Source organism: Thalassophryne amazonica, chromosome 12, assembly GCF_902500255.1.
Source record: "Thalassophryne amazonica chromosome 12, fThaAma1.1, whole genome shotgun sequence".
In the NCBI taxonomy this organism is placed as follows: domain Eukaryota; kingdom Metazoa; phylum Chordata; class Actinopteri; order Batrachoidiformes; family Batrachoididae; genus Thalassophryne; species Thalassophryne amazonica.
In genome coordinates, this window is record NC_047114.1 from 22563078 (window position 1) to 22587454 (window position 24377).

Genomic DNA, 24377 nt, shown 5'->3' on the forward strand with positions numbered 1-24377 from the left:
TGTCAATCATGTGAAAATCATGTTTGTTTACAGGCTGAATTTACAACAACTGAGACGTCAAAATCAAACCAGCTGGACATTTATTGTCCAAACGTGTGTGATCGAGTGTTTGTGTCCACAGGAGGAGACTCTCTGTCCTACAGTCCACACAGAGACACTGAGGAACCAGAACCAGACCAGAACCTGAACCCAGCACACAGAGGTTCAGTGAACGTGCAGCAGAAGGTGTGGATGTGGATCAGAGAGTCAGAGGAGACGTCATAGAAGGACAGAGTGCCAGCAGGACAGTCCACAAACACTGAGACTCTGTGAGAGGACGAAGGAGAGAGAGGAAGGAATTTGTGTCTGTTATTGTGACAGACAGAGTAACAACAACCATCAGAGCAGATCAGACTCCAGGACTGATCATTAGATCCAAACCCACAGTCCAAACTGTTTCCTTTCCTTCTGATTCTTCTGTAAGTCACTGATATATAAACATGTCGTCTCCACTCGACCTCCCAGTAACAGCGACCAGTCAGACCAGTTGGACTCAGGATCTGAGGGCAAAGGTCAAATCTGTCTGGATGATCAGGATATGATTGATCCTCGTCCACATGTTCCACCTTTGTGTTGTTGTTGGACAGTTTGAGTTTTCTGTTCACTGAGTTTGGATCCAGAGAGAGTTCACAGAAATCTGATGGAACAAAACACAACACAGTTATCAATCAATCAGTTCAGTTATTGATTGTTCAGTTCACCGATCAGCATGATGCAGCTAGAGTTACTGATCCTTCATTTCATTGATTAACATGACACGGTCGGAGTAATCAGTCGATCAGTTCTTCAATCAACACACCGATCAGCATGACGCGGGTGGAGTTATTGATCGATCAGTTCAGTTATCAATTGATCAGTTCCCGGATCAACACAATACAACCAGAGTTATCAATCAATTAGTTCACCAATCATTATGACATTGCCGGAGTTATTGATCGATCAGTTCAGTTATCAACACGACACAGCTGGGGTTATCAATCCAACAGTTCTCTGATCAGTTATCAACTGATCAGTTTTTATTCAGAGCGTGCACGGAGAGAAGAGGAGGGGCTAGTCACAGTCAGGTCAGACAGACAGGAAGTGGGCGGGGCCTCTCAGTGTGCTGTGCACAGCTTTGTGGTTGAATATGAACTCGTTAAAAAAAGAAAAAGCAACATGTGGCGTCAGTGTTGATTTTGTTTCTGCCACAAATAAATCAAAGTGTGAAAACACTGAATTTATTTTCAACGTGTCCATTTGGAGAAGTCGTGCACGTGACACACGTGGATCAGACGCGCCTTCATGTTGAACTCTGCTTCACTGTCAGTAGGACTTGAATGAGTGATGTCACAGAGGGTGGTTTCTATGGAAACAGATGGATCAAAGTACAAACAGACTTACACTTCCTCAGACCTGGTCTCAGCCATCGGACTCCACCAGGATCCACCCTGAAAGGAGGAGGGGGCGGAGCAACACATGGGCTTTAATCATGGAAACATCAATATGACATTGATCTCATCCACACACTTTAGTTCTTCTCTTCTAACACACTCATCACTCCAAATGGATCATTGATTATTGATCACCTCTAACTGTGCTGATCAGCAGGAAACAACAACTTTTGGCTTTTTCAAGTTTGAAGATTCTGGTGAAAATCTGTTCAAGTGGATTTAATCCTTTAAATCAGGGTCACGAACCCTGCTCCTGGAGGTCACCTGAATGACGTCCACATTGATTTCAGCCAATCAGCAGTCAGTATTGGTGAAAGATCCCTTCGTAAGATGGCGGCGTCCATGAGTTCACAGATGGACCAGATCAGATTTTCTTCTGATCTCTGGGACTAAAACAGAACACCTTCTGCTCTCAGATGATATCAGGGTCGTCCAGTCCACAGTCCATGTCTCCATGGAAACGTGTGAAAGAATAGAAGATCTTCTGTGTGTCTTTTTCTCAGAGTTGATATTTTGTCGTCTTTCTGGTTACTTTTTGTTAAACACGCGGCTGCGCTGGTGTGACGCTCATTTTGTCTCTGAGTCCCAAAAGTCTCAGAATCTTTGTGGAATGTTTCAAATCTAATTTCCAGGTTTCATCATGTTTGACTTTTCTTTTTGTGATCTGTGACTCTGGAGGGAAAAGTTTCAAACTGCACTTGTTTAGAATTCAGTCTTGGATTCTGAACTCACAGCGACAATAAAAACACAAAACTGAAATGTTCAAATCCTGAAAAATGTCCATTTATCATTTAGGGGACAAAGAAAAACCAGATCAGTACTGGTTCAAGATCCAACATCCACTGGAGTTTTATCTTTTTTTAAACAGAGAAACAACAGGATCAATTTCTGATTGATAAACTAAATATTTGAATTATCTGATTTACTGTGTGTTGGTTTGATTCTGGTCCTGATCAGAATTATTGGCTCCCCACACAATTTAAAATATGTTCATAAATCAGTATCAATCAATAAATTTTCACTCATCAGAATCTTTTACAAAACTGAACAACAACAAAACAAAATGTTTTCAGTCAAATAAAAAAACATTAAATATTTATTTGGACATTTTCATTGACAGACTGAAGAATTTATAGAAAATCATCACTTTTACAGCCAGTTTTCTTCAGACAAGTCAGAGGATGAACACATGAACATCTTCTCGAACTTCATTTCCATCAATCATTCAGCAACACAAAGAATATAAATACAAGAAAACAGATCAAATCAGGGCTCCGGTCTCCATGTGCCTTCTGACAACCAGCTGAAATTCTTCTCTTTACTTTTTTATTTCTTCTCTGTTTTAGCGTTAAGTTGAATCACTGCTGATGTCACAGAAAAATGTTCATGTGTTCATCTGTTCCAAAGAAAACTGGCTGTGAAAATGATTTAATCAGCTAATCAATCAGCTAATCAATCAGCTGTGGCTGCAGCAGGTCCACAAAGAGAACATGCAGGACAACAGGGACCTCATGGACAAAGCGTGTGTACACACAAAAACGTGGCGTACGTCCGTCTCCATGGCAACATTCACATGGATCAAAAGTGAAATGATTGTGGTAATGTGCGGTGCGTCACGCAAAAATTCTGTCTGGTGTTCAGCTACTACAGCTACTGTTCCACTGCTGAAAACAAGAAGTCATCAGAGTGATGTGAACAACAGAGAAACACTGATGAGCAATTAACACACCCACATGTTTGCAATTATGTGGTGGACATAAAAACGTGGAAAATGGCACCAACAATCACTGCGTTAACGTTGTTAGAGGATTGTACAAGTGGTGCAATCAGACGTGAGCGTGTATTCAGGGAACATGAGGATTTACTGGCAAATGACAATAATTGGCTCATCAGCTGATTTCGATTACCAAGGACAGACTGGAGTTATGTGCAGAACTGCGGCCGGCCCAGAGTGCAATACTGCGAGGAGCCAGGGGTTGTCTGTGCCCACACAGGTGCTGACTTTTTTTTTTTTTTTTCTGATTCTCTCCCTCAGCCCCAACTAGTCCCAGCAGAAGACTGCCCCTCCCTGAGCCTGGTTCTGCTGGAGGTTTTTTCCTGTTAAAAGGGAGTTTTTCCTTCCCACTGTTGCCAAGTGCTTGCTCACAGGGGTCGTTTTGACCGTTGGGGTTTCTCCATAATTATTGTATGGCTTTGCCTTACATTATAAAGCACCTTGGGGCAACTGTTTGTTGTGATTTGGTGCTATATAAATAAAATTTATTTAATTTGATTTGACCACACAGGGACATTCCAGCGGGAACTGGTCGATCAGTCAGGAGTGTGCCAGTCAACCTTGAGCTGAGCCATGCCAGCTGTGTGGAGCACAATCATCTGAATGTCATCCAGGTACATCACAATCCAACATTAAAGTGCAATTTGCAGCAAGAGCCAGTTTCCCAAATTTGAGCAGAGCTACTGACTGCACACATGTTGCTATAAAGAAGCCATCACATGATGAATATGTTTTTGTTAATAAGAAACATTTTCATTTCATCAGTGTTCACATCATATGTGATGCACAGATGCATTGGGTCGGGGTGGGAACAGACTAGAAGCTGACACACATTGTTCTGAATGAAAACCAGTGTGGGCACATCTGGGCATGTGAGCATTCAAACATGTTATTTGTTGTTATGATCAATGTGTTTCTTTTTTCTTGATGGTGAGACTGGAGCAGCAGAGCTTCTTATCTGATTGTCTCCCAATGTTCAGTACTTGTCAATATACAAGGTCTATTAGATAAGAAACTGGCAGTTTTATTAAAAAAAAAAAAAACTATATGGATTTGAATCACGTGTGATTACGTCAGCAAAGCTTGAACCCTCGAGCGTATGCGTTTCACGCGTGTCGGTGATGTCATTCGCCTGTGGGCAGGCTTTGAGTGAGGAGTGGTCCAGCCCTCTCGGCTGAAATCCTTTGTCTGGGACGCTGCTGGAGACGGTGCGCTTTGCTTTATCAAACTTTTTTCAGGACCTGTGAGGGATATCCGAGTGGACACTATTTGAGAAATTCAGCTGGTTTTTGATGAAAAGTTTAACGGATGATGAGAGATTGTGTGATTTTCTTTCGCTTTAAGGACAGCTCACAAAGCGGATCGGCGCGGCGCGGTCGGAGGTGGCGTCCGTCTGGCTGTTTTGTTGACCCTGGATGTCGTGAGAGAACAGAGAACTGTCAGAAGAAGTCGGGATCTGGAGTTTATTCGGACATTCCACTGTTAAAGGAGATTTTGTAATGAAAGAACATGCGGGCAGTTTCGCCGAGTCGGTTCGGTGACGACACGACAAATCCGTCCGCGCCGCGACAGGAAAAACACCTCCGTGTTGAAAACCATTTGTAAAATTCAGGCGGCTTTTGATGGCTTTCAACAAGTATTTGAGAAATTGTTTAACAGCTGGGCATGTTCCAACTTGTCCGTTAAGGTTTCCAATGGAGGTGTTTTTCCTGTCGCGACCCCCCGCGGTCGGGTCCGGCCCGACATGCGACTCTGCCCGCACGTTCTTTCATTACAAAATCTCCTTTAACAGTGGAATGTCCGGATAAACTCCTCATGCCGACCTCTCCTGAGAGTTCTCTGTTCTCTGACGACTTACTGGGTGAACAGAGCCTGAAATATGGAAGTTTTCAGCTTGAAACAGCGAAACGACGCCGCCTCAGAGCGCAGATCAGGTCAGGTGCTGTGGGCCGTCCTTAAAGGGACACTAACAGAGCGAAATCTCTCATCAGCCGTTAAAATTTTCACCGAAAACCAGCTGAATTTATCAAATGGTGTCCACTCAGTTGTGCCTTACAGTTTTTGAAAAAATTTTGATCAAACAAAGCAGCAGTCTCTGAGCCATTCCTAAACAATGAAATAAACGACAAGAGGGTGGGCGACTCCTCACTCAAAGACTGCCCACAGCCGAATGACGTAACCGACAGGCGTGAAAAAAACTCTCGCATGCCCACGAGGGTTCAAGCATGTCTGATGTAATCACACGTGATTCAAATCCATATGGTTTTTGAAAAAAATAATAAGGTCGGATACTATTCTAATAGACCTCATACACACGTGTAAAGGTGTGAATGTCACACACTGTCGACAGCGACACACTTCACCTTTTTAACTTCAGTGTGTGTGTGTGTGTGCTGTTCTGAGCTGACAGTGTTTACACACACACACACACACACACACACACACTCCCATGAACATTTTACCAGTTTCATGATTATTCTGTTTATCAGGTTCCAAATAAATTATTCCTGCATGTCTTCATGTCATTTCCATCATCTGTAGCTCACACACTTTCTTGTCTGTGTTCATGTTGTCTGGTGTGACGTTGTGGCGAATCCCAGCTCCAGGGCCTATTTACATGTATTTGCATATTTAAATAGGGGGCGTGACCAGGGCAGAGTTTGGTGCATCTGCATGTGCACTCAATTCCACGTTCAGTGAGCTGTACTAATGGAACGTGCTTGGATCCATGAGGATGTTCACTTTGATACATCTGAATATTTTTACACCAGTTACTGGGTTTTAGCGTACGACATGTTTCAGTCAGAAATCCACTCAAGTCGTTGTACATGAGGCCCCAGGTGATCTCCAGGATTTGAAACATGTGACTCTGAACAGACTGACAGTGAAAATGATCGACTGTTCTTGTTTGTCTTTGCACTATAATGTGTGAACGACTAACAAATGATTTCCTCAAACACGTGAGCAGAACATATACACATGTATGTTCAGGGACAGATCTAGATGACTTTGGGGGGGGGGTGTAACTAGGGAGGTACAGGGGCATGACCACATAACATTTTTGCATTTAGGGTGCATTTTCCTGATTTCTCAGACACTTCAAACATGTATTTTGGACATTTGGAGCAGGTAATTGTAATAATTTTATTAACCTCCAGGTGGTCAACAGGAGGAGTGACTCTCCTCTTGTGGGTCAGACTGTGTTCACTCTGTCTTGTGTTGGACAGGAATTGTTTTTTGAGTGGCACAAATAATTTGTGTCGCACCTTATTGCTTTAATAAATAGTTGAACAAAAACTCCAGAAGAAATTTATCTGCATTTTATTGTAAATAGTTGTATATAACTTTGTTGTTTGCTATTTGTGTACATTTTAAAATTTACAATTTATATTTGCATTGTGTTATAAAAATGGTGTTTGAGGTCAGCTCGGTGTGTCAGGTCCACATGAACCAGTGGGACTAAATGTCTTCACATGGAGCTCCTCCATCAGACCGAGTCCATACCTGAGAGAGTCCAGAGTCCAGCGTGGATCCTCCAGTCCAGCAGACAGCAGCTTGACTGAGTCTCCTGGATGGTTGTAGCTCAGGTCCAGCTCTCTCAGATGGGAGGGGTTGGAGGTCAGAGCTGAGGCCAGAGAAGCACAGCCTTCATGTGTGATCAGACAGCCTGACAGCCTGCAGACACACAAACCAGCAGACACAATGTGAGGACAGTGTCAGGACGTCCCCACTTTGCAGCAGCATGGACACACTGATGTCTGCTGCAGGATGAGCTCATTACTGTGGTTACAAACACTGATATCCATCAACACTCACACAACATGACAGGGAGCAAAGCTGCAGCTTCACTCTGATTTATGGAGCTGCTGCACACATTGATGAGTCCTGACCTGAGAGTCTCCAGGTGACAGTGTGGACTCTCCAGTCCAGCAGACAGCAGCTTCACTCCTGAATCCTGCAGATCGTTGTTACTCAGGTCCAGGTCTCTCAGACTGGAGGACTGAGAGCTGAGAACTGAAGACAGAACTTCACAGCTTCTCTCTGACAGATCACACAAACTCAACCTGAAGACAAAAATCAAAAAGAAACAGACTTGTGTTGTCATGCAAAGATTCCAGTTTGTTCTACACCTCAGACAGGATCCATAAACCAGCTTTGGACACTGAGTCAAACCTGAAAGTGTTTTTATTCAGTCAAACATGATTATTAACTGGACCAGCAGGAGACCTGGACGATGCCTGGTTAGACAGAAAACACATGAACTGTCTTTGATTAAAGACATCAACAGCATTAAAGACTGAGTGAGATTAAAGACAACTTTAATCCTTCTCAGTGCACTTTGATATGACTGATCAATACTTTCACTGATTTAACATTAGGAGCTAATGTTTGCTAAAAATTTGGACATGTGGACAGAAAGAAAGGTCTCTGTCCATACTTCACAGCAAGTCATGATTCAGGAGCACGAAATATACATTAATCTATTGGTTCATAATTTTGTGACAAAAAGCACCTTGTTTTCGTCACGGCAGCACAAATTCATTCTCATTCATTCCGTGATGGCTGCACAAAATTCACAGTCAAGGAGGAGGGGGGGGTGTCAGGGTGGTTATGGTTGGGGGTAGGAGTTGGGTTAGTAATAGTGAGTTAAAAAAAAAAAACCCTGTCACGAAGATGGGATATTTTGTGGCAAGGAGCATAAAAAAAGTGAGACTGGGCTGATATGTGACATATTATAGTTGGTCACTCCCACATACACACACCTGACTTTTATACATCAGATATATTTATCTGTTAACAGTAATGTGTTATTGAATAAGGTCAGATAAACTTTTTTGATCCCTGAAGGGAAATTAATCCTCTGCATTTAACCTGTTCTAATCACATCAGACACATTAGAGGAGCGTGCAGCTGCAAAGCAGTACCCAAGAACCAAGTCCCAACCTCCACGCGCAGGAAATGAAGCAAACCCAGAAGCTGAAAATTTTGCCTTGATTGGTCACTTGAGGCTGACTCCTAAAAGGAGTTACTTTCCACAGAAGCCCATGTTTAAATGTCCAACTTTAGAGCAGAAATAAACATGTTTACAGCCTGGAACAACAGTCCTGGGGCCTGTACTACGAAGCAGGGTTAACTTACTCAGATGTAACCCAGGGTCAACCTCTTAAACCGGGGTTGACAAAACCTGGTTTCCTCAAGTGGTGTTAATCGGTACTACGACGCTGAATAAGATGTTGATTTGTTGAACCTGTGTTAACCTAACTGGAGTTTGTGCGCCTTCACCATTTTTTCAATGATGGCACGGTCACCTTACTTTACCGGAGAAGAATGCACGATTATTATGTGGAGCTACGTGGAATTTAAATTAACGTCCCTTACCAAAAAATAGTACTGATAAGTATATAAAAAGTAAACTCGAAGTATACTTGAAACATACTTGCATATGCTACTTTTTGGTAAGGGGTTAAGGGGGGAATCGAACACATCGTCTGCCAATAAAGCAAGACAGGCTTGTTGGCAACGTATTTCTGATCAGGTAAATGCGTAATTGTTCTCCAAATCTGTTACAGATGATTAACCTGTGGAATGTCTATGTGTAAAATAATGACCTTCTTTCATTAACTACGCCCAGATGCAACACGATTCAGAAGTGGGCATAGGCCTACTAATAAATGTTAGGTTAATTTAATGTTTCCTAAATAGGCTACCTTGACTGTATGATTGCTATTCCTAATCCTGTCAATATTTCAGATGTAATAGCAGTGCCAAACGCACCTGGCAGCAGGTGAAGATGAATTATAAAAACATCCTTCAAAACGGTAGGTTTATATTCATAGCTTGATAAGCCCCACTTCGCCTAGTTAATGGACATGCATTAGAACTATTTTGATATTAGTAATTACCCGCAATTGCATGAAACCCTTCTTTGATTTGCACTGCGGATAAATGGCCAGGGAAAACGACAAATGCATCCAACAGTTTAGATAGAGCAAGGACTACCTTGCGAATCATACGACATACAGTATTCTTGCTCAGATGTTCAGCATCAATCAATCAATCAATTTTTTTTTATATAGCGCCAAATCACAACAAACAGTTGCCCCAAGGCGCTTTATATTGTAAGGCAAGGCCATACAATAATTATGTAAAACCCCAACGGTCAAAAACGACCCCCTGTGAGCAAGCACTTGGCTACAGTGGGAAGGAAAAACTCCCTTTTAACAGGAAGAAACCTCCAGCAGAACCAGGCTCAGGGAGGGGCAGTCTTCTGCTGGGACTGGTTGGGGCTGAGGGAGAGAACCAGGAAAAAGACATGCTGTGGAGGGGAGCAGAGATCGATCACTAATGATTAAATGCAGAGTGGTGCATACAGAGCAAAAAGAGAAAGAAACAGTGCATCATGGGAACCCCCCAGCAGTCTACGTCTATAGCAGCATAACTAAGGGATGGTTCAGGGTCACCTGATCCAGCCCTAACTATAAGCTTTAGCAAAAAGGAAAGTTTTAAGCCTAATCTTAAAAGTAGAGAGGGTGTCTGTCTCCCTGATCTGAATTGGGAGCTGGTTCCACAGGAGAGGAGCCTGAAAGCTGAAGGCTCTGCCTCCCATTCTACTCTTACAAACCGATGGAATACATAAAGTGTCCACTGGCAAAATAGGCACAAGGTACATTATCTGCTCGATCGTCGGGGCATTGCTACACTGTAAAAAATGACTTGTTTTTACAGGAAAACGCTGGCAGCTGTGATTACCGGGGAATTCCTGTAAAACATACAGCAGCACAGTAGATAACATTACAGACATACATAATACATAAAAAAAAAAAAAAAAATTAAACCCCGAACACCATCATCATTTTTATCAAAAGAAGACACAGTTTTTGTCTATATTATACAATGTGGCAAACTCCATGGAAGAACGAGCCAGAGCTTTTGTCTTCATGCATCCTGCCAGCTGCTGTAAAGAAACAACATTTATTTTTCACACATAACAACACGAACGTTGACTGAAGACATCAAACACTTTCACTTTTCACTCTCAGGGGCCTAAACACTGCATAAAGACAACCATGGGTGTTAGATGGGTGGAGCTTTCCTAGTGTGTCACAGGTCACATGACTCACAAGAGGATCAGCAAATAGGTATCCAGAAACTAAAAACACACTGAACAGAACATTTTAAAGTTCAGAGTTTATATAGAGACACACAAGCTAGAAAAAAAATAAAATAAAATACACATCAATTTACCGAGCCCTGGAAGGATCATTGCAAAATGTTTTGCATGTGAAGAGAACGTGTGCACATTTTATTATACTGTGCGCATGTTTTGTTATATTGTGCACACATTTGTTATATTGTGCGCATGTTTTGTTATATTGTGTGCACATTTTATTATATTGTGCGCACGTTTTGTTATATTGTGTGCACGTTTTATTATATTGTGCGCACGTTTTGTTATATTGTGTGCACGTTTTATTATATTGTGCACACGTTTTGTTATATTGTGTGCACGTTTTATTATATTGTGCGCACGTTTTGTTATATTGTGTGCACGTTTTATTATATTGTGCGCACGTTTTGTTATATTGTGTGCACGTTTTATTATATTGTGTGCACACGTTTTGTTATATTGTGCACACGTTTTGTTATATTGTGCTCACATTTTGTTATATTGTGCTCACATTTTGTTATATTGTATGGCCTTTCCTTACAATATAAAGCGCCTTGGGGCAACTGTTTGTTGTGATTTGGCGTTATATAAATAAAATTGATTTGATTTTGATTTGATTTATATTTGCACACATTTTATTATATTGTGCGCACATTTTGTTATATTGTGTGCATGTTTTATTATATTGTGCACACGTTTTGTTATATTGTGTGCACGTTTTATTATATTGTGCACACGTTTTGTTATATTGTGTGCACGTTTTATTATATTGTGCGCACGTTTTGTTATATTGTGTGCACATTTTATTATATTGTGCGCACATTTTATTATACTGTGCGCACATTTTATTATATTGTGCGCACATTTTATTATACTGTGCGCACGTTTTGTTATATTGTGTGCACGTTTTATTATATTGTGCGCACGTTTTGTTATATTGTGTGCAAGTTTTATTATATTGTGCGCACGTTTTGTTATATTGTGTGCACGTTTTATTATATTGTGTGCACGTTTTATTATATTGTGTGCACGTTTTGTTATATTGTGCACATGTTTTGTTACATTGTGCGCACATTTTGTTACATTGTATGGCCTTGCCTTACAATATAAAGCGCCTTTGTTGGGGAAGTGTCGTGACACGGACCCACAACAGGGGACGTTAATGAAGGGACAATGGAATAGCCAAAAAGTAACAATTTAATGTTGTGAAGGTGCACAACGTGATACAGACAGATACAAATATGTGTTATATCAATCCAACAAAAGGTGACGTGTGGCAGGTTCGAAGATAGGAGACGTCCGGTAAGAGAGAAGCCGGAACCCACACAACCCTCACCACCAACGGACCTGAAGAACACCGGAGCCGCCAAGCCCTGCGCCCCAGGTGGCCACTGTCTTCAGCAGTCACGATCCGTGGCCACAGCGCTGACTGCAAAGAAAGCGCTGCTCGCCAGATTTCATCCTGAGTTTGGGTGGAGGAAACCTGCGAGAGCAGGACAGTCAGGATGGAGCAGCAAGTAGCATGGACCAGGTGATGGAGTGGAAGATCTTGTGGCCAGAGTTGTGGAAGGTGGAGCCACACTGGATAAAATTGCTGATTCAGTCAGTCTGTGACGTCCTCCCCAGTGTGCCACATTGTAGTGTCGCTTCTTCTGATACATTGATTAGCTCCTTACACCGGTTATGTGCATGCTCAGTGTTTTCTTGTCCATTTTTTGGGAGCATTACAGTGCCACATTAAGGCCTGGAATATGTATAGAAGGACTTTGGTGATAGGAATTTAACAACTTAAACAGAAAATACAATCACATGTTGAAGCCTGAAATGAGTCCACCCACCACTTTAATCATATCTTAGATCTTGTTCTGAGTTATGGTATGGAAATTGAAGACTTAACAGTATTCCCTGAAAACTCCCTTCTGTCTGATCATTTCTTAATAACATTTACATTTACTCTGATGGACTACCCAGCAGTGGGGAATAAGTTTCATTACACTAGAAGTCTTTCAGAAAGCACTGTAACTAGGTTTAAGGATATGATTCCTTCTTTATGTTCTCTAATGCCATATACCAACACAGTGCAGAGTAGCTACCTAAACTCTGTAAGTGAGATAGAGTATCTCATCAGTAGTTTTACATCCTCATTGAAGACAACTTTGGATGCTGTAGCTCCTCTGAAAAAGAGAGCTTTAAATCAGAAGTGCCTGACTCCGTGGTATAACTCACAAACTCGCAGCTTAAAGCAGATAACCCGTAAGTTGGAGAGGAAATGGCATCTCACTAATTTAGAAGATCTTCACTTAGCCTGGAAAAAGAGTCTGTTGCTCTATAAAAAAGCCCTCCGTAAAGCTAGGACATCTTACTACTCATCACTAATCGAAGAAAATAAGAACAACCCCAGGTTTCTTTTCAGCACTGTAGCCAGGCTGACAAAGAGTCAGAGCTCTATTGAGCCGAGTATTCCTTTAACTTTAACTAGTAATGACTTCATGACTTTCTTTGCTAATAAAATTTTAACTATTAGAGAAAAAAATTACTCATAACATCCCAAAGACGTATCGTTATCTTTGGCTGCTTTCAGTGATGCCAGTATTTGGTTAGACTCTTTCTCTCAGATTGTTCTGTCTGAGTTATTTTCATTAGTTACTTCATCCAAACCATCAACATGTCTATTAGACCCCATTCCTACCAGGCTGCTCAAGAAAGCCCTACCATTATTTAATGCTTCGATCTTAAATATGATCAATCTATCTTTATTAGTTGGCTATGTACCACAGGCTTTTAAGGTGGCAGTAATTAAACCATTACTTAAAAGCCATCACTTGACCCAGCTATCTTAGCTTATTATAGGCCAATCTCCAACCTTCTTTTTCTCTCAAAAATTCTTGAAAGGGTAGTTGTAAAACAGCTAACTGATCATCTGCAGAGGAATGGTCTATTTGAAGAGTTTCAGTCAGGTTTTAGAATTCATCATAGTACAGAAACAGCATTAGTGAAGGTTACAAATGATCTTCTTATGGCCTCAGACAGTGGACTCATCTCTGTGCTTGTTCTATTAGACCTCAGTGCTGCTTTTGATACTGTTGACCATAAAATTTTATTACAGAGATTAGAGCATGCCATAGGTATTAAAGGCACTGCGCTGCGGTGGTTTGAATCATATTTATCTAATAGATTACAATTTGTTCATGTAAATGGGGAATCTTCTTCACAGACTAAGGTTAATTATGGAGTTATGGAGTTCCACAAGGTTCTGTGCTAGGACCAATTTTTTTCACTTTATACATGCTTCCCTTAGGCAGTATTATTAGACGGCATTGCTTAAATTTTCATTGTTACGCAGATGATACCCAGCTTTATCTATCCATGAAGCCAGAGGACACACACCAATTAGCTAAACTGCAGGATTGTCTTACAGACATAAAGACATGGATGACCTCTAATTTCCTGCTTTTAAACTCAGATAAAACTGAAGTTATTGTACTTGGCCCCACAAATCTTAGAAACATGGTGTCTAACCAGATCCTTACTCTGGTTGGCATTACCCTGACCTCTAGTAATACTGTGAGAAATCTTGGAGTCATTTTTGATCAGGATATGTCAGTCAATGCGCATATTAAACAAATATGTAGGACTGCTTTTTTGCATTTACGCAATATCTCTAAAATTAGAAAGGTCTTGTCTCAGAGTGATGCTGAATAACTAATTCATGCATTTATTTCCTCTAGGCTGGACTATTGTAATTCATTATTATCAGGTTGTCCTAAAAGTTCCCTGAAAAGCCTTCAGTTAATTCAAAATGCTGCAGCTAGAGTACTAACGGGGACTAGAAGGAGAGACTTGTAGTTCCTAGGGTTTGTAAGAGTAGAATGGGAGGCAGAGCCTTCAGCTTTCAGGCTCCTCTCCTGTGGAACCAGCTCCCAATTCAGATCAGGGAGACAGACACCCTCTCTACTTTTAAGATTAGGCTTAAAACTTTCCTTTTTGCTAAAGTTTATATTTAGGGCTGGATCAGGTGACCCTGAACCATCCCTTAGTTATGCTGCTATAGACTTAGACTGCTGGGGGGTTCCCATGATGCACTGAGTGTTTCTTTCTCTTTTTGCTCTGTATGCACCACTCTGCATTTAATCATTAGTGATTGAGCTCTGTTCCCCTCCACAGCATGTCTTTTTCCTGGTTCTCTCCCTCAGCCCCAACCAGTCCCAGCAGAGGACTGCCCCTCCCTGAGCCTGGTTCTGCTGGAGGTTTCTTCCTGTTAAAAGGGAGTTTTTCCTTCCCACTGTCGCCAAGTGCTTGCTCACAGGGGGTCGTTTTGACTGTTGGGGTTTTTACGTAATTATTGTATGGCCTTGCCTTACAATATAAAGCGCCTTGGGGCAACTGTTTGTTGTGATTTGGCGCTATATAAATAAAATTGATTTGATTTTGATTTGATTTATATTGTGCACACATTTTATTATATTGTGCGCACGTTTTGTTATATTGTGTGCACGTTTTATTATATGCATGACATGCATCAAGCAGTGCGCACCTGCCCATTTCTGGCGTACGCCTGACGTGATCTTGATAAATGCGGCGGGTGGAAACGATCGTAATTATAATAAACACGCCCATAAATATTCAGACTCCGCTTCAGACACACCCTCATTTTACGACACTGAAGCCGGAAAGACAGCAATGAAAAAGAACTCCACCAATCACGACGCGTGCCAATTGTTGTGTGGGCCGCTGAAGAGGAGGTACTGCTGGCCCACCACCACCAGAGGGCGCCCTGCCTGGAGTGCGGGCTCCAGGCACCAGAGGGCGCCGCCGCCCCACAGGAGCAGCCTCGGTAACAGCTGTCACCCATCACCTGAGACAGCTGACGGCAATTATCACTGGGGTATATCAGCAGGACGGCATCTCCACCTCATCGCCGAGATATCGTTTCTACCAGAGAGGTAACGTATCAAAGCTACGGAGTGTATCTTTTTGGATTTGTGCTTAGTTTGTGGATTACTGTTCCAACGAGAGGTGGAGGTAACTTCCCTGCTGTTCGGAGTCCTGGGTGCAAACGCGCCCCCATCTAACTGTCCTTTGTTCCTCGCCAGCAGTACCAGGTCCGACACGCGGAGGCAGTGGCCACCTGGGAGTTCGGGACTTGGCGGCTCCAGTATTCCCGGGGTCCTGTGGCGGAGGAAGCCGTGTGGTTCCGGTCTTACCTTGGAGAGGCGTCTCCTATCTTCGAGCCTGCCCACACGACACTTTTGTGAATTGACTGTTGTCCATTGCTGTGATTGGTTGTATTTGTTGTGCACATTCACAACAGTAAAGCTTGTTATTTTGACTTACTCCATTGTCCGTTCATTTGCGCCCCCTGTTGTGGGTCCGTGTTCCTACACTTTCCCAACACCAATAGAGCGTCAAAAGCGGTCGTCGTATTAATTGTTTTGTAGTATATAATCAATAAAGTGTTACAGTGGTCCCTCATTAATCACTGGAGTTACGTTCTAAAAAATAGCCCGAAATACGCGAAACCGCGACGTAGTCAGCATTATTTTTTACAAATATTATAGACGTTTCAAAGCTGTAAAACCCCTCACTACACAGTTTATACACTTTCTCAATCAGGCATGAACATTTTCTCACTTTTCTCTCGTGTGTAAACACTCTCAAAGTTCAAACCTTAGTAGGAAAATAATACCAAACTGTTTTCAGGTCCAAACATTTGTTTGAGAAATAAAAATAGAAGTGCTTGCTCAAAATAGAACGTTTTCCTTTAAATAATTATGATGGCATTTACAACTAACGAATTAATTTTAACGATCAACGAACGAGGTCGGACACATAAGAAATTATTAATAATGACTCACCAGTATTTCACAGATCGGGCCTCTGCGTCCTGACGCTGCGCCTTTTTCCACTCACATCTCGCTGCAGCAGGTGTTTGTTTCCGTGTGACAAACACAGTTATGAGTAGTTGTTGGCGCTCTTTTCTCTTCTGGGCGACAAGATTCTTATAAACAGATACACAGAACACTGTAAAAAAAAAAAAAGGCATGCAAAATTGGACTAAAACTCTGCGAGACTCCGAGGCCACGACAGGTGAACGGCGTTATAGCGAGGGACCACTGTATTCTCTTTTCACATGTCAATAATTCTTGACATGTGGATATTTGCTCGCTCAATTAATAAGACATGCCTAATCTGTTAGATTTCTTTATTTTTTAAATGTATTTCTGTATTTATTTTATTGTGACAACCGAATGGAGACGACAAAACCTGGCTGCAGCACGGACGAATTAAGGGAATGACGGAACTACAGTTGTTATTATCAATTTCATAGTCTAAAACGATCACACCATATGAAGTTAAGCTCAGCGCTGCTCTGGCTCCAGGCTCGAAGTCTGGAGAAAAAGGCGAGCAGCGCTTTCTTTGCAGTCAGCGCTGTGACCACGGATCGTGCTCCATAACTCCATTGTATTGATTATTATGTAGTATAATCAGGAAAGTGTTATTTATGTAACATATGCATTGATTTGTATGATGGCACTGTTTATCATGTTGATCATCTTCATTTTTATGTGGATTCCAGCGCTGGTTCATTTTGGTGTATAATTTACGCCACCTCTCGACCTGGTGTATATTTTCAGCGCAGCGTACGCCAACGACCACATTGATAAATGCCAAGTGGCGCAGCCGTTTTGGCGTACACCCCATATACGCTCAAATATCGCCGTACGCAACGTTGATACATGAGGCCCATTGTGTGCACAAACGTGCATTCAATATTGTTGTGACACATAAATGTTGGCTATTAGCCAACAAACCAGCAGACAGTGTCATACATTTCCCCATTATAAATAGATCTGGTCAGAGTGTATCATCATGGTTTGGGCGCACAAGGACATACAGAGAACTCCAGCTGCCCAGCATGACATCATCTGGACTTTAAGCACATTAAAAAGGATGCTGAGGGCAAAGCGTCTCCCCGTCGTGAGGATAACAATTTATGTCATATCATTTTGAATGCAAAGAAAACGTGTGCACGTTTTATTATAATTTGAGGGCTCAATTAAAGTAAAACGTGCGCACGAATTATCATGGCCATTAAAACGTGAGCACGAATTATCATGGCCATTAAAACGTGCGCACAAATTATCACGGCCAGGAAAACGTCCACACATTTTATTAATTTGTGATCACATTTTATTAAATCGTGGGCTCAATTAAAGGAAAATGTGCACAAATTATCATGGTCAGAAAAAAAATATCACTTTAAGTGACCTCTCCCGGGTTCCGTATCAATTTGAGTCCACAAATAACAAAAACAGAAAAACAGAACAAAGTCACATTCAACATTCAGTCCAGGAAAAGTTGGGACCTTAAGTCTACTGATCCAAAACATTTCTCTGAGGATTTTAAATTGGTTTCCTACTCCAGGAGGTTTTAGGATCACCTCTAGGTGATGGATGAAATCCACCCAAACTCAGATTTCATCCTGAGTTTGGGTGGAGGAAACCTGCGAGAGCAGGACAGTCAGGATGGAGCAGCAAGTAGCATGGACCAGGTGATGGAGTGAAAGATCTTGTGGCCAGAGTTGTGGAAGGTGGAGCCACACTGGATAAAATTCCTGATTCAGTCAGTCTGTGACATCCTCCCCAGTGTGCCACATTGTAGTGTCGCTTCTTCTGATACATTGATTAGCTCCTTACACTGGTTATGTGCATGCTCAGTGTTTTCTTGTCCATTTTTTGGGAGCGTTACAGTGCCACATTAAGGATTGGAATATGTATAGAAGGACTTTGGTGAGGAATTTAACAACTTAAACAGAAAATACAATCACATGTTGAAGCCTGAAGAACTTTACAGGGAAATTCAAAGAAAACAGCAGACACACAAAAAACAGGAGCAACATCTGAGGGACAACAGAACTTTACAAATATATGAGGTCTGTTAGAAAAGAAACCGACCTTTTTATTTTTTTTCAAAAACTATATGGATTTGAATCATGTGCGATTACATCAGCCAAGCTTGAACCCTTGTGTGCACGCGTGAGTTTTTTCACGCCTGTCGGTTGCATCATTCGCCTGTGGGCAGGCTTTGAGTGAGCACTGGTCCACCCCTCCCGTCGGAATTCCTTTGTCTGACAACTTGCTGAGAGACTGCAGCTTTGCTTGATCAAAATATTTTTCAGAAACTGTGAGGCACATCCAAGTGGACACCATTCGAAAAATGCAGACAGTTTTTGGTGAAAATTTTATGGGCTGATGAGTGATTATGGAGTGTTACTATCGCTTAGGACAGCCCACGACCGCACGGCTCGCCGCGCCCCGAGCTGCCGTCGTCAGCCTGTTTCAAGCTGAAAACTTCCAAATTTAAGGCTCTGTTGATGCAGGACGTTGTGAGAGAACTGAGAAGTTTCAGAAGAGGTCGGGATCAGCAGTTTATCTGGACATTCCACTGTTAAAGGAGATTTTGTAATGAAAGATATGCGGACAGATTCGCACGTCGGCACGGAGCCGCTCATGACCCGGCACCACAGAGAAACACCTCCGTGTTGGAAGCCTTACAGGACAAGTTGGAACATGCCCAGGTGTTAAACAATTTCTCGGATACTCACTCGACTGAAAACCATCGAATGCCGCCTGAATCTTATGAATGGTTTCCAACACGGAGGTGTTTTTCTGTGCCGCTGCGCGATGAGCCTGCTTGCCGACTCGCGAATCCGTCCGCACGTCTTTCATTACAAAATCTCCTTTAACAGTGGAATGTCCGGATAAACTGCTGATCCCGACCTCTTCTGAAACTTCTCTGCTCTCTCACGACGTCCTGGGTCAACAGAGCATTAAATTTGGAAGTTTTCAGCTCAAAACAGGCTGACGACGGCGGCTCGGGGCGCGGCGCGCCATCTGGCGCCGTGGGCCGTCCTTTAAGCGACAGTAACACTCCTTAATATCTCATCAGCCCATAAAACTTTCACCGAAAACCATCTGAATTTCTCAAATGGTGTCCACTTGGATGTGCCTCACAGTTTCTGAAAAAATTTTGATCAAGCAAAGCAACAGTCTCTGAGCTATTCCTAAACAATGAAAGAAAAGATGAGAAGGCTGGACCACTCCTCACTCAAAGCCTGCCCACAGGCGAAGGACGCAACCGACAGGCGTGAAAAAACTCACGCATGCGCACAAAGGTTCAAGCTGGGTTGATGTAATCGCACGTGATTCAAATCCATATAGTTTTTGAAAAAAAATAAAAAGGTCGGTTTCTTTTCTAACAGACCTCGTACATCAGGAGCTGTTAAACAACATCTGACATTCCAGAATAGAACAGCAGGGAGTGAGATGGAGGAATAAGATTTCTGGAGTGAGTTCAATGAGGAGGTAGAGAGAGAATCTAAGAAAGAAGAGTGGAGATTGGAGCAGACTTCAATGGGATGATACAGAACAGAGTGATGAGGAAGTTGTGGGTCGATATGATATCAAGGAGGAAGGTGGACGACATTCTATGTAGGAGATTCAAACTAAAAGAGATTGTTAGGTGGTGACAGGACACGGAGTGGAGGTTTGTAGTTTGCAGAAAGAGAAAGAGAAAGAGAGAGCTGAACCAAGGATCAGAAAGTGGAAGTGCCCGTCTCACCTCTTGGCACTGGATGAAGGTAATGTGATTATAGACAACGGGAAAAGTCCTGCAGATGTGGTGAGGGAGACAGACAGGAAGAAGGTGCTGGATGTAACATCTGGACACTGGAGGGGAGACGAGGAGACTGGGAGGAGGAATGAAGGTGTTCAGGAAAGTATAAGGAGAAAAGAGGTTGGAGAAAAGAACTGAGATCATTGGAGAGGAGAAGAAAGTGGACAGGAGACAGAAGGAGGTGGTGTAAAGTGAAAAGAAAAGAGACAAAAAGTAAAGAAAGGACACATTGAACTGTGGATGAAGAAAGAGAAAAGTACTTGTTTTGATTGGACACAGAACTGGAAAGGATGTACAGTAGGTAAGTAATAAAGGTTGTTGATGTTAAAGTGCTGACCAGTGAGGAGAGGGTGTTGAGAAGGTGGAGGGAGAGATCTGAGGATCTGATGAAAAAAATGAGCCACAGAGAAGACTCAGGGCAGGTCTACAGACACTACCTTGTTCAAGGGCAGTGGGAGGAGCCAGAAACTAATGAACATGATTTTAATGTCAGGAATAAACTCACAGACATGGAGAGAACATGTAAACTCCACACAGAATGGACCTGAACTTTAGTGGTAGCTGAACCTAAGACCTTATTGCTGTGAGCATGTGATACCCGCTGCACCACCCTGACATGTTTCCAACAGAGACTGAAATCCTTTAGTTCTGGTTCAGACGACATATCTGAGTGTTGATGTGAAACTGAATCTGATGAAACAGTTTAGAATTCAGAGAAACATTTTGAAACATTTGAAGCAGAAACTAAATCCTGACCTGAGAGTGTCCAGGTGACAGTGTGGACTCTCCAGTCCAGCAGACAGCAGCTTCACTCCTGAATCCTGCAGCTGGTTGTTACTCAGGTCCAGTTCTGTCAGACTGGAGGACTGAGAGCTGAGAACTGAAGACAGAACTTCACAGCTTCTCTCTGACAGATTACAGCCAGATAACCTGCAGAGAAAATTAAAAACAAGAAAGAGTTTCATATTATAAATTATAAAGTGTCTCTGTCCTTACAAAGCTTTATTAGATGCTTTGATCACTGGCAGCAGCATCAGAAGAGCCTCATGTGAAACAGAGTATTTCTTCAGGTCAAACACATACAGATGTTGATCTGATGACAGTAAGATGAAGATCAGAGCTGATAAATGAGAAGGAGACAGATGTTCTACAGAGTGACGTCCTGAGCTCAGGAACTGTTGGATCTGATCCACTAGAGAACGATCCTTCAGTTCATTCAGACAGTGGATCAGATTGATGTTTCTCTCTGCAGACAGATTCTCATCAAGCTTCTTCTTGATGTACTTGACTGTTTTCTGATTGGTCTCTGAGATTCTGTCTGTCTGTGTCATCAGGCCTCGTAAGAGAGTCTGATTGGTCTGCAGGGAAAGACCCAGAAGGAAGCGCAGGCCTCGTCCACAGCACTCTGATGGAGACATGTTAGTTCAGGTTTTTCTTTCAATATTTTAATCTTTCTGGATGCAGTTTGTTCTTCTGACAGCAGATTGACTCCAGACTGGATGAAGGTCAGATGGACATAAAGAGCAGCCAGAAACTCCTGAACACTCAGATGGATGAAGCAGAAGACCTTGTCCTGGTAGAGTCCTCTCTCCTCTTTAAAGATCTGTGTGAAGACTCCTGAGTACACTGAGGCTGCTCTGATATCGATGCCACACTCTGTCAGATCCTCTTCATAGAAGATCAGGTTCCTTTTCTGCAGCTGATCAAAAGCCAGTTTTCCCAGAGACACAATCATCTTCCTGTTTTGTGGATTCCACAGTGGATCTGTCTCAGCTCCTCCATCATACTTGACCTTCTTCACTTTGGACTGAACCACCAGGAAGTAGATGTACATCTCAGTCAGGGTCTCTGGCAGCTCTGGTGTGTCTCTGGAGTCCAATACATCCTCCAGACCTGTAGCAGTGATCCAGCATAAGAGTGGGATGTGACACATGATGTGGAGGCTTCGTGATGTCTTCATGTGGGAGATGATTCTTCTGGACTGCTCCTCATCTCTGAATCTCTTCCTGAAGTAGTCCTCCTTCTGAGGGTCAGGAGGGATCTGATTGGCTGCTGCAGGTCGTGTGGTGATCCAGAGGTGAGCAGAGGGAAACAGGTTCCTCCTGATGAGGTTTGTCAGCAGAACATCCACTGAGCTCAACTCTGTGACATCAGTCACGATGTTATTGCTGTGGAAGTCCAGCGGGAGGTGACACTCATCCAGACCATCCAAGATGATCAAGACCTAGAAGTGCTGGAAGCTGCAGATTCCTGCTTCTTTGATTTCAGCAAAGAAGTGATGAACAAGTTCCACCAAGCTGAACTTCTTCTCTTTCAGCACATTCAGCTGTCTGAAAGTGAATGGAAATATGAAGTGGACGTCCTGGTTGGTTCGTCCTTCAGCCCAGTCCAGAGTCAACTTCTGTGTTAAGACTGTTTTGCCGATGCCGGCCACGCCCTTTGTCAGCACTGTTCTGATTGGTGGCTGTGTGTCAGTTGAGACTTTAAAGATGTCTTCACATGTGATTGTTCTTTGTTGTGTGTCTGTTTTCCTGGATGCTGCTTCAATCTTTCTGACCTCATGTTCCTCGTTGACCTCTGAAGCCCCGCCCTCTGTGATGTAGAGCTCTGTGTAGATCTCCTTCAGAAGAGTCGTCTTTCCTGCTTTAGAGATCCCCTCAAACACACGCTCAAACTTCTGCTTCATGTTAGATTTGAATTTACGACGACAAACTTCAGCACGAGTTCCTGAAAGAACAAACAGCACAGATCAGTTACTGAATGATGACATCACTTCCTGTTTTCCTGATAGAATTCACACATGAATATATTTCAAATGGACAAACATCACGTGTCATTTAGTGTCTGTGTTAAATGTGGACAGAAGTCCTCTTACTGCTCTGCAGACAGTCAGCCAGCTCATCATAATTCATTGACCTCATCAAGGTCAATGTGAGGTTCAGGAAAACCAGTCTGCTGCTCCTCTGCTCCTCATCCTCACTCTGACTCTCCAAGTATTCTGCATCATCTGTCAGGAGAACCTTCTGGATGCTCTTCAGCTCATTTTTAACAAACATCAACATGTTCTGCTTGACATTCTGCAACAGAATATATATGGACGTAGAAACTCTTCACTTTTTTCCAAGTGTGGATTTTGTCTTCACATTATACTATTTTTTTTAGTGTTTGAGATTCTCTGGAGTTTGTTCATAAAATCCAGTTAAGTTAAAAACACTGAAAAGTTAAATCCTTTAAGTCACTTTTTTCTGAAAGGTCGAGATCAGAATTTGAATAAAGCACAAATAATTCAAATCATCACTTTCAGCAACAACAGTAAATCCATGAATGATGATCTCATGAATATAAATGAGAGAATAAACCTCATCAAAGTGTTTGTTGCTACAGTATGAAGACATTATGAACAAACTGTTCAATGATAATATCGGATTGAAGTCAACAGACCAGAAACATGTGGTTCAGGTGTGTTTGATGCTGCTGAGCAGATGGAACCCTGAGAACCTCTGAGCTCTGCTGCTTCACTCTGTGGACCAATCAGAAACAGTTTACTCACATTATGTCTGAACACAAAAAGCTTCAAGTTCACATCAACCTGCATCATTATTCTGAACATTCAAAGTGGTCTTCATGGTCCTCTTCTTGGTCCTACTGATCCGACTGAGAGTCAAACAGTCACACTGATTGTCCGTCCACACAGGACCAAAACACTGACCTTTTGGATTTATTGTTGGAAAATATGAATGAATTTTCCAGGAAACAATTCCCTTCCACAGGCTTGGCAGGACGGCCCACCGTGCCAAAAATAGTGAGCGCTCCTCCATCAACACGACAAAATTAAAAGCTTTTGCTTTGTGCTTTTAGCTTGAAAATACAGATTAATCAACCATGTTTCTCATGTTTGTACTCAGGATGGTATCATTAAGATTTTAATGAAACTAATACTCATAGCAGTACGGTTTACATTGATATACTTTTTTTTTTTTATTTTGGCATGTAGAATTCAAACTGACAATAGAAATGGGTGACTGGCTACTGACACATGCGACAGAGAGAGAGAGAGAAAGAGAGAGAGAGACTTTGGTGCTCAGAATAGAGGTTAATATGAGGACTAGAGTCCTCACTCCTCATGCTGCCAATTAAACATGACAGTGATATGATGCCTCCTAACCGGGCAAAATATTGATGAAGTGCCCAGATGTTAATGCTTTTTCAATGTGGATACGCGAGTGAACACACTCGGAAAAAAGCTCGCAAAATACATGTTAAAATACCGTTCTGACCTGACATCCAGCCA

General features: G+C 42.3%; 1 protein-coding gene across 1 annotated transcript; it reads right to left on the reverse strand.

The window, feature by feature from the left end:
- Positions 1-11: 11 nt before the first annotated feature.
- Positions 12-23664, reverse strand: LOC117521624 (NACHT, LRR and PYD domains-containing protein 3-like). The gene is given in 8 exon segments (XM_034182962.1): positions 12-676; positions 1420-1466; positions 6748-6918; positions 20843-21016; positions 21083-21476; positions 21479-22813; positions 22962-23163; positions 23528-23664. Coding segments are annotated over 8 exon segments (2871 nt in total). The 5' UTR covers positions 23537-23664; the 3' UTR covers positions 12-137.
- Positions 23665-24377: the final 713 nt, after the last annotated feature.